Genomic DNA, 11,528 nt, shown 5'->3' on the forward strand with positions numbered 1-11,528 from the left:
GAGGATGGTGACTCGTCTGATTGATTTTGTCCCCGAAATTGCCAAAGGGGGAGTTTATTAGTTTTAATTATTGGCTAAATGTTCAGTGATCAAAATGGATTCAAAGTGTGCCAAATCTCTATGACATCCGGATGGGACTCATAGCCGTCCAGACGGGATTTCTCCCAAGAAACTCGTCTGCAACCCCGTCTGTAAGTCCGTCCGAACACGCCGCGCCAAAAGAACGAAGGAAGCGATGTTGCCCTAGAGCCCGTCCGGACGAGCCCATTTACCGTCCGAACGGCCCGTAGTCTGCTAGGTTTAACTTAAATGTAATTGAGTCCTAATTAGACTAGGCTAGGTTTAATTTAAATGTAATTGAGTCCTAATTAGACTAAGGGTCTTGGTATTATATATATAGATCTCTACAAATCTGTGAGATACGAATTTTTCACCCCAGAGAGTTCGTGTGAGGCTGTGCTTGAGTGATTATTTTGTTGTGAGCCAAATTGATTCCTCTTAGAGGATTTTTGTTAGTTTTGATTGTGTGCGTAGTTGAAGTCTATCAGAAGGGTCTGATAAAGGAGAATCACGTTGAAGAAGATTGTGAGCGAGGAGACAAGTTAGAGGCTTGTCAATCTTACAGAGTCAAGGTCTTGCAAAAGGTTGTAAGTGTTCCTAGTGTCTGTAATCTCTAAATAATCTTTTGATAGTGATTTCTTGGGTTTGGCTACCCCGGAGAGGTTTTACTTTTAGAACGTTTTCTAAAAGGTTTTCTCTTTGTCACCAAAATCTTTGTGTTTGATTTTACTTGTTTGTGGTGATTGTTTGCTTAGATTTAAATGTCCATTAATTCTGCATAAAATTGTGACATTTATCTATTTAGAGTTTTTCACCAAGTATGAATGGAATATGCAGGCAAGGAATTATACCATAACTTAGCATTATCTTTCAAGGAAAAAGGAAATAAGACTAACCTGATTCCCTCAGAATTTAGGCCCTGGATGTGCTAAAGCTTGCAGAGATCAAAGAATTCCCTAAGGTGCAAGTGTGGATCGTCAGTAGCTGTGCCCTTGAAGTGAGTCAAAGCATTGAGTATTTGCGGGGATATATAGTAATTGCCTTCCGCCTCCGTTTGATAGGCAATGCATGATGGATGGTTGAGGTGTTACGGGATGAATGAATGTTTCATGGGTCTTTGCACTGGTGCGGGTTCTCTAACAGATCATCCATTGTTTCCTCAACTTCTTCTTCTTCTTCCATGTCGGAGTTGTCTCTAGGCCTTTGTTGAAAAGTCCGCTTAATTTCTAGATTGAGTGGAACGATGGTTGAGGCTTGAGATCGACGACCTTCCATAAGAAGATTTGCCTCTGCAGTCACAGCAGCTTCAGTACTGCTATTCGGATGTCCTCTGGATATGCGCTCGATCGCACTTGGTCTACGCTCGATCGCAGTAACAGAATGCAGGATGTCGTAGAGCTGAAACAGAACAGAAAACAAAAACAAAAACAAAAAAAGATTTTAGATTTTAGATTTTGGATAAAAGCAAAACAACAAAATTAAAATTTAAAATTTAAAATAACTAAAATAAGGGAAAATAATTCTAAACAAAATTTGACGCAATCCCTCGCAATGGCGCCAGAAACTTGTTGTGCAAATATCCACCTAAATTAATAGGCAAATAAATATACGTTTACCTCGCAAGTGCACAAGATCAATATAGTAGTATAGGGTGCAAGTACAAGATCATTCTTACAAGGATTGCCATAAATCATCACATGTATCCGAGAATTACAATAGATATCCAAGAGTAATCTCAATAATTGAATTAAAGGAAAACAATTGAAACCTTAAAACCTATAAAAACAGATAATATTGACTTATATGAAAGTGTGTTGTTCTTCATCGGTGGGGCTTCATCCTCAACCTTAGTTGAGAATTTAGCTCCACATGATTATTGAAAATAAAACCTAAACCTAAAAAAACTGAACTAAAAGGGAGAAAAACTGTTGAATTTCATTCTCTACAGCCTCCCCCTTCTTCTGACAAAACATTTTCTTTTTATAACCGTAATCCTAGGGTAAAAACCCTAAAATCGGCGCTTAAGTGAGTTTCTGCCAGGTCATTGCACTCGATCGCGCACTACTTGTGCTCGAGCATACTCGAACATGAGTTTTCTCCAAAAGCGCATGTGTGCTCGTGCGATGGTGCATTTCTTGGGCGTGAGTGCGCTCGATCGCATGGCCAATGCGCTCGAGCGCACTAACACATGTAGAACCCTCTCTTGCGCAATTGTGCTCGCATGATGCTGCTCCTTGGTGGCTTTCTTCCAAACTTTGCATTTTTCATCTTTAAATCCACAATTTTCACTCAGCAACCTGCAAAAACACTAGAATACCAAAACTAACACAAAACATTAAATTATAATAAAACTAAAGGCTTAACAAATGCAAATTAATAGGCTCAAATATGCAATATTTGGCGCTCATCACTTTTCTTCAAAATCCTAAAAACTGCAAGAAAACACAAAAACAACACAAAACATCAAATTATAACAAAACTAAGAGTTTAACATATGTGAATTAAGAAGCTTGAATGTGTAACACTTTGCACTTATCACAAAACAAGACTTAGGGATCATAACCTCTTCTAAGACAGATTACAGCGGAAGACTTTCAACCACAGGAAAGATAGCAATAACTAAATACCCAAATCATAACAAGAGTAATAATAAAGCATCATAACATAAATGGATCCTCAAATGTGCTGGTCAAAGACCGATCATCAAATATATTACAAACCGTAACAGGCTAGCATAACAATTACAACCTAAACCTTCTTAGTTTCTAACAACTAAGCTATTATAACAGTATAAGGCTAGCATAACATCTAAAAAAAACACTAAAGAGAGAGATAGTTACCTCTACACAACAACAATCCTCAAGAGGTTCCTCCTTCCTCACCAAGAACACCAAGGAAATCTCTTAAAAGCTTACAACAACACTCAAGTAGGGTTTCGCTAGGGCTTAAAGGGCAGAATGGGTTGGTAAGGGCATGGGCGTGGGCGTGGGCGTGGGTGTATTTATAGGGTAGAAAAAGTTGTGAGCTCTGCAGGAGCAGGCTACAGTGCAGCAAGCATTCTGTACTATTGTGCCGAACGTTCTTGTACTATTTACCCAAGGGTTTTAGGGTTGCAGTCATACGCTCGGGTAATATCCAGTGGTCAATTAAAAGTCAATGTATGTTCGGGTTGGTCCCTACACGAGTGTTCATGTACTATTGTAGGAGAACGTTCAAGTGGTCCCCACAACAGAACGTTCGGTCAGAAAGTCCAAAATTTCCAAAATGACCCTCCATATGCTCTCTTTGTGACCCAAAATTCCAATTAAACCTTTAAACAAGCTATCTTAGCCTAATTGATTATTTGGGTCACTACAGAACTTCAACTACTTAGTCCAACACCAACAGAAGAACGGATGCACAGTCCTATGCCTCAATGCCTAAGAGAGACCAAATCTACATGTAAGTAATCTAACTTATATGTTTACCTTAGATCTAAACATGTTTGTCTTGATGGTAAAAGGTCATGGGGATCGAGTTTAAATTCCGCTACGTAAAAGGAAAATTTTTTGAAATTTACATATAAGATCCCAACACTCCTCTAACATCTAAGGCAGAGGCAGTTGCAGTGAAAGTAGGAAAGGCATTTCGCCTCGTATCCCTTCCAGTTTTAGGGCGATACCCAATGCTAGCAGCTGATTTTCCAAAAGAATATAGAGTGACCGAAGCACAGGGAACAGGAGATCCCATTACAGACTGAGTAGCAGGATCCCCAACATCAGTAGCAAAGAAAAAGTCAGCAACAATTGCAGTTGAATCTGTTGATCTGGAACTAGCACTATCAATAACAGTATAAGCAGAGGTGGTAACAGGAGCAGCAGGAAAGTTGGCTAGTTAGCGAGATGCACTTGAACTAGAACCAGTTTACTCACCTGCATTCTAGTCAACAGTTGACCCAGCATCCTTGTCATCGCTTAAAGAGCCAAAGCCCATGGACGGGGTGTGAGCATCTATAACCAGTAGACCGGAAGGTAGGAGAACTACCTTTTAATGGACATTCTGAATCCCTGCTATACGAACACATGATTATTCTTATACGCAGTACTAGAGGATTTACTAATGATACATACGGTCCTAATCAAGAACAACTAGCTAAAACGTCACCACTACTTTAATCCTACACATTCTGGGCTCTGGTCGAATGTTCTATCCAAGGAGAGAATGTTCGAGCTCAGGGGCGAACATTCAGCTAGAAAAGAGAGAATGTTCGGTCAGAGGCCGAAATGCATGCTTGGGCTTCTATCCTCAAGTCACCATGTTACACACTACATTCTAGGCTCTAAATAAGTGCATGCAACATAGAAAACCATGAAGTTATGAAAACTAAGGAAAACAAGGAGTATTTCTAAAACATTTGAAAACCCTTTTTCCCTACAATGAGAGATCATACACAAGCCCAACATGGCATCTTTAAAACTTGCAAGGAACATAAAAACAACAAGAATAGCAAGAAAGCTAGGTAAATTGACTAGAGTTTACCTTGAAGATGGCAAACTACCCCGAAACCTTCTCCTTCTCTCTCAAAAGTCTTCTCTCACTTTAGGGTTAATGTTTATGGTGTAAGGGTAGGTTTAGGCGCAAAGGAGAGGTGTTTATAGGGGTAGGGGGTATGCTGACCTCTGCAAAGGTGGAGAATATGTTAAAATTTCTTCTCAAACTGTCATCAAACATTCGGTACTATGGTGCGAACATTCGGTGTACTATTACACAGTTGTTCTAGGGTTGCAGTTTGAACGTTTGGTTAATACCAAGTTGGTCAAAATTGGTCAATGAATGTTCGGGGTGGTCTTCTGCCGAACGTTTGCACTAAGGACATGGTCGAACGTTCAATGGTCCCCTACCAAATGTTCGGCCACAAAGCTAGGGTTGGGTCTTTAGGGCTATTTTTCAAATGAGGGTTTCAAAAAGTTGAAAAGGGGTTGTTATAAGTTCAGGTGAACAGTTGTTTTTAATAAATCATTTTTGGTATTTTGGGCCATTACATTTTTTACTTCTAGTTATTCTTTACTTTTTGAGAATAACTTTTTAGACCACACTCACAATCATGGTCAGTTATTCCAAACTAGGCCTTACTGCCCATTTGTGTTATAATGAATTTGTTTATCTAGTGAGGACATGTTAAGATATGAATCTAAATTTGGATGTATTTAATATTATCCGCTTATGAATTAGTGATATTATAATGATATGTGATGGTAATTACTTGAGATACTCTGGTTGATATCTATTGATGATGCTAGTCGACCCAATAGAAATGTTCACTAATCTGGCTTGTGTACGGTTAAATCATCACAAAATTATACAGTTCAATTCCGTATATGTTTATTTACTTTATTTCTAGGGGCATGGTTAGAATGTGTACAAAGATACAAAATGACAAAGATGCATATCAATAGATCAACAATATATACAAATTTCGTGAATGTATAGCATAATATACCTTAAATCATTTGTTTGAGCATCATAACTATGATGAGAAGTAGGTAGAAAACAAGAATGCTTAGTCAGAAAATTGATCTTGACGGAACTTGAAGAAGCTAGGGACAATGACTTTATAGAGATTTTAGTTGATTATGATGATATAAAAGCATTCAATTTTTGAGTGATAAATTGGGTCTATTTATAACAGGGGTTAAGTCGGGACCAAATGAATATGGGCCTCATGTTTTCCAACCGGGTGAGGGTGACAGTGCTACCTCAAAATATCAATCATAACCAGGACAAAATGTCAATAAAAATAGTACAGAAAGCCATAACATAAAGTCAGAGTGACACTATCCTACCCCACCCTTAATATTTAAATATGGGCACTAATCAACCAAATTAGCAAAACTAGCCAAAATTGTTAAGAGGATATTTTATTATTTTATTATTTTAATTACTATACTATTATTTCCAATTTTTAATCATAGTTTAATTTTACCTTTCATTAAATCTATTAGTTAGTAGATTCTCTAAGCTTAATTTTACAACATGTGCTTCTCAGTTGTTGTCACTCATTATTCTCTTATTCATTTTATGTTCATTGTTTTTACTACAAATTCATAATTAAATTTGTAAGACTTATATGTAAATTTTCACAAATTTAATGGTAAATGAGCAAATTTCTTTTTTTTTTTTTTTCTAATTTAACAAGTTGTATGAAAGAAAACTCTACCGTTAAAATAAATTACATATTAGAATTAATAACATTATTATGTCAAGGTAAAATAGCCACATTTGATGGCTCTGCCTACCCATAAGATTTAAAAATAAAAAAATAAAATAATAAAGTATTCACCCTCCGGAGGTATTTAAATGAATAAATATCCACCTATAATACGTGTATTTTTCAATTTAAAAAATAATAATATAAAGCAAAATTATTTGTCTCCCTCCTTTTCCTCCTCTAAACCCTAATCCCACAGCCCACAGTGCCGCACCAGGCACGCGGGTACCGTCGAGGCTGATAGGCATGGACATTGTACTGTTCTTCAACCCCGATAATATTATGGGGGTTTTGATTGACGAGAATCGGATTTCCCTTTTTCATATTTTTATAGAATACATTAGTGGAGGATCTTTGATCATGATCACTTTTCAGAGCAAGAAATATGAGAAGCATTTGGGTCTCTCTCTGCATTTCCATATGGAACAGAAATTTTTAGCTTTATTTAATATTCTATTAAAAAAACTTTTTGATATTTAAATTTTTTTTTTTAAAAAAAAAAAAAGATTATAGAAAGCAAGGGGAGTGGTCCTCTATGGGTTGGTAACAGGGAAAAAACAAGACAAGAGAAAGGCGATAAATGAACAGTGAAACATAGGTGAAAGTGGTAAAGACCAAAAAGTTGGAGAGACTGATTGGGGTTGCGTGGTACCAGAGAAGGGGACCCCATTCTTGCATAGGGTCTAGCAGGGTGACCCATTTCTTTTGTGGACCCTCTTTCTCTCTGCTTCCCCTCTCTCTCTCTCTCTCTCTCTCTCTCTCTATCAATCCTTATAAGTGTGACTCAATTGGGAAATGATGGAAAAACAAAGAACAAAGGCCTTCATTGCCTCAAATGATCAAGCATTTGCATCTGCATCTCCATCTCCATCTCCATCCCTTCCTAACCCAAGTGTTGTTCATTCACCAATTGAATGTTTTTGTATATAGAAGCCAAACTCATTTGATTTGGGTGTGTTTTTCCCTGTTCCACTTGCAAACAACCACCTTCTTTTAGCCCCCACCCTCCCAATACGAACAAATAATTGTGTAGCTGCCCGGGTCACTCACATATAGAGCAATGAGTAGTGAACCCCATAGCTCAGAAACAGAAAGCAGCTCAAACTCTTTCTCATCCAACCCACCCTCCCCATCCTCCTCCAAACCCCAATCCCCGGACTCCAAAAAAAGCAAGCGCATCCGCGACTCCTCCTCCTCCACCACCAATGACCCAGTCTACCGCGGCGTCCGCATGAGAAACTGGGGAAAATGGGTCTCCGAAATCCGCGAGCCCCGCAAGAAATCACGCATATGGCTCGGCACTTTTCCCACCCCGGAAATGGCCGCCAGAGCCCACGACGTCGCTGCGCTCAGCATCAAAGGGAATTCCGCCATACTCAATTTCCCAGAGCTGGCCAGCTTGCTGCCCCGCCCGGTCTCGCTCGCTCCGCGTGACGTGCAGGCTGCGGCGGCCAAAGCAGCCCAGATGGTCCACTTCGACTCGCCATCGTCGTCCTTGTCATCGCTGGTCTCAGCGATGGACTTGTCCAAGGAGTCGGAGGAGTTGAGTGAGATCGTCGAGCTGCCGAGTTTGGGGACGAGTTACGAGTGGGAGAACTTGAATAAGGAGTTTGTGTTTGTTGACTCGGTGGATGGGTGGGGGATGTACTTGCCGCCATGGTTGCAGAGTGTGGAAGACTGTGGTCAATTGGCGGAGCCAGAGAGCTGTGCAGGCCTATTATGGTAATGTAATAAATTAGTGCTGTACGTGCTTTGTGAATGCGAGCGAGCGTCTTATTTCATCTGTCCTTTTTGCCCTTCTCTTCATTTCAGACTCGGTTTTAAGCCCTTTTACTTTTTCTCTGAAGGGTTAGAAACTTTCGATCTCCGTGTTTTCTTTGTGTAAAACCTCGTCCTGGTCAAAGTGTACATTAATTAATTTGGTTGCCTTGGATGGTGCAAAGTGCTAACAGATAAGCCTCTCTAGTCTCTCTCTCCCTCCAGTAGAATGTAAAATGTAGAATGTAGCCTCGAACGCACAAAGATTCTCAAACTTAATTTCATCATCCTTGAGAAAATCTTGTACGTTCTCCGGTCGATCCTTCTGAATAAAAGGTTTCATCTTGTCCCCCACATGATTGTATCAGAGCAAATTAGCACAAGACCCAAAAATAAAAACTTCCCCATCCGGAAATAAACTACTCATCCTCGATCGTCATAGTTTTGAATGCTGCTGAGGATTTAGACCAAAACAAGAAGAAATTAAAAAGGTGGAAGGCCTCTAGCTTTAATTCGCAGAAGATGACAGATGGTGAAACATGGTGAGCTGGGACAGTGACGGGCAAAGCAACACTTTAATTTCCTCAATGGGGTAGAAATGTCTCTCTCTCGCTTTTTCTCTCCCTCTCTCTCTCTCTCTCTCTCTATATATATATATATATGTGTGTGTGTATCTTCTCCCCCAATTCAAACCACGTCGATCTGTAAGCAATGTTGTCATAGATGAACAGGGGGTTTGCTACTGAGTTGTATTTGGACATTTGCTCTTCTACTAGTAGTACTATTTCAGATTATGACCTCCGGAAGCCTACTGTCCACGATATTTTCAATATTGTATTTTCGTGGACATGAGACAAACCACACAACCATAGCCGCCCGACACGTCTACATATTAGCCATTTACCAAAGTGAAAACGTCACCCTCCCTCTTTCAAAAAACCGGATTTACTCACAAAGTTAACATTAAAAAGGTGAAAGCAGGGGTGTCACGAATTTTTCTTGTAAATTTTTTCATAGAGGGATTTATATTTGTCCACCTCAATTTAAACTTAGTTACTCATGTTTTACTAGTGCACTAGGTTTGTGAAAAAAATAAGTTGAAATAGTTAAAGGTTTTAGGAGCAACTAGCAATGATGGGTATAGAAATTGTTATTACAAGAGGCGGGAGGAGGAAGAATTGGTATTAGAAGGGGTGGGAGAAGGAGGAGTATGGCTAGGGTCAAGAAAACTAAAAATAATTACCTTAAAAAAAAAAAAAAAACTTTTGGGAAACCCCCCTTAATTTGCATCCGCCACCGAGAGCAAGTTAATTTTTTTATTTTTTATTTTTTTAACATATCCACACAAGAGGGGGAGAAAAATTCGAACTAGTGACATCCACTTTATTATGCGTGGTCTCAGCCGATCGAGCTACTTCTTGGGGATGAGAGCAAGCTAATTGCTTAAATAATGTAAGCCTAGAACCTTTAACTAATTTCTAAATACTCTTTTTATGTTAATAAAACACTTAGTTAATTTATTATTTTAATTCTAGTAAATTTTCACTAAATTCAAAACAGTGAAGAACATGTATAATAGTAGCAACTTTATGAAAATTGAAACAAGCAGCTTTCATGATGGAACACAGATATAAGCATATTATGGGCTTTGATTTGAGGACAAATTGTTATTATAATCGAGTCTAATCAGTCTAATAAAGTGATATATACGATTCATGCATGCATGTGAGAATGATGGCGTGCTTTAAAGACAAATATCAATTTAAGAAACTAAAATTAAAGAATTTTCTACCTTCAACTTTAGAAATCGATTGAATGATTGAGCTGTGAAGAAATTTTTTTCTTTTTTTTTAAGTAATCCAAGGACTATAAGGACAAGAAAAGGGTAGAGACAAGAGTGTAACGCATCAAACAGAAGAGAAGCAGAAGAAACAAAAGCGAAAGCAAAAGATTGATGAGATGCCATTTTAATTGGTACAAAATAATTAGCAAGCTCGCTCGGGTGTTAGGGTATTAGCCATATCCTAAAAACTTTGGAAGCACACCAGCTGGAAAGGAGATTTGACGAGATAAACAGTGAGCTTGATAATGACGTGTCAAGAAGTTGATTGATAATATTATGGTTGGATGGAAGCATCAACGCCTCCATAAAGTGCCCGGAGCCAGTTCACACCCCCACGTCACCCATGACCTTATTATGCTTTGTATTGTTTCCGACTGATTAAGGGGATTTCATGTTTAGCTTTCAATCATTTAAAATAAAGCCCTCCTTTCATTTCTTCCTTTTCAGCACATTTGATGCTCCATTTTTTTCTTGCAAAGTTTTGATTTTGTAAAAAGTGAAGCTTTCTTACTTCGATCTTCTATGCATGTAAAGTGTTTTGAAAATTAGAAAAAAGTATATTTGTCTCCAATATTTAAATTGCGCAATATTTCCGACTCCAATATCTATTGCTATTTAAAATATTAACCAAGAATGGTTTTTTACTCCCTTAAGGCTATGTTTGTTTTGGTATAAAATATTTTTTTTTGTATTTTTTGGTGTTTGATGTAACCAAAAGTAATGGTCAGATTGAACCAAAAAAGCTTCTTTAGTTTAATAAAATTATTTTTGATTTTAAATTTTGTAAATAATTAAAAACAGAAATCATTTTTCGAGTTTGAGTTTATTTATCTCAAACCGTTGGACCTCCATCAGACTACCATCAGGTCGCCGCCGAATCTCCACTAGACCACAACTAGGCCTCCACTGAGCACGCTGGACCACCACTAGACCACCGCCGGGCCTTCATCAAACCACCACCAGCCACCGGCTATGATTTTGATAGGTTAATATGATATATTGAATTAAAATATAAAAATTACTTGTGATTTTTCGTATGTACCAAACATCGAAAAATATTTTTAACAAGTATTTTTCGACAAAACAAACAGAGTCTAAGTATCATTTTTTTTTTTTCCTTTAATTAATTGATACACTATATTAAGACTATAAATTAGTGACAGAGTCCAAATTATTTTGTTGGAGGGATGGAACTAATATATTAGAAAGCACCATATTATAAATTTTTTGAATATATTTTTACGTAAGAGAGATGATTTTTTTTTTTTTTTCTGTAAATTTAGATCTCACAAATTTAACAGTTGATTTACACAAAAATTAAAAAAAAAAAAAAAAAATTGTAAACCACACCAAATTAACGCGTGTACGTATCGAGCCTCTATACATAAATATTCAAAGATCACAGTTAAAGAGGAAAAAAAAAAAAAAAATACTTCGATCCTGGCCAAAGGACTTCCCCCGTTGATTGAATTAGGAATTAACCTCGCTAGACAAAATAATTAAATAGATTACATCAGTTCGATTTCCCATAACAAGGTTTATAATTTGAATTTCTCTCCTTTTAAATGTGTAAACAAAAAAGTTTGTTTTTTAAAAATAATTAAAAAATTGTGGGTGGGG

At 37.7% G+C, this 11,528-nt stretch overlaps 1 protein-coding gene across 1 annotated transcript; it reads left to right on the forward strand.

Annotated features, from left to right (window-relative positions):
• Positions 1-7,089: 7,089 nt before the first annotated feature.
• On the forward strand, positions 7,090-8,419 carry LOC132189575 (dehydration-responsive element-binding protein 3). Its single transcript, XM_059604319.1, has one exon. It carries the CDS (start codon positions 7,368-7,370, stop codon positions 8,031-8,033), a length of 666 nt encoding a protein of 221 aa, XP_059460302.1. The 5' UTR covers positions 7,090-7,367; the 3' UTR covers positions 8,034-8,419.
• Positions 8,420-11,528: the final 3,109 nt, after the last annotated feature.

The sequence above is a fragment of the Corylus avellana genome, chromosome ca8, assembly GCF_901000735.1.
Source record: "Corylus avellana chromosome ca8, CavTom2PMs-1.0".
NCBI classification, from domain to species: Eukaryota; Viridiplantae; Streptophyta; class Magnoliopsida; order Fagales; family Betulaceae; genus Corylus; species Corylus avellana.

Excerpts from the sequence above, each read along its gene's own strand:
- LOC132189575 (XM_059604319.1), top strand. The coding sequence starts at position 7,368 with ATGAGTAGTGAACCCCATAGCTCAGAAACAGAAAGCAGCTCAAACTCT.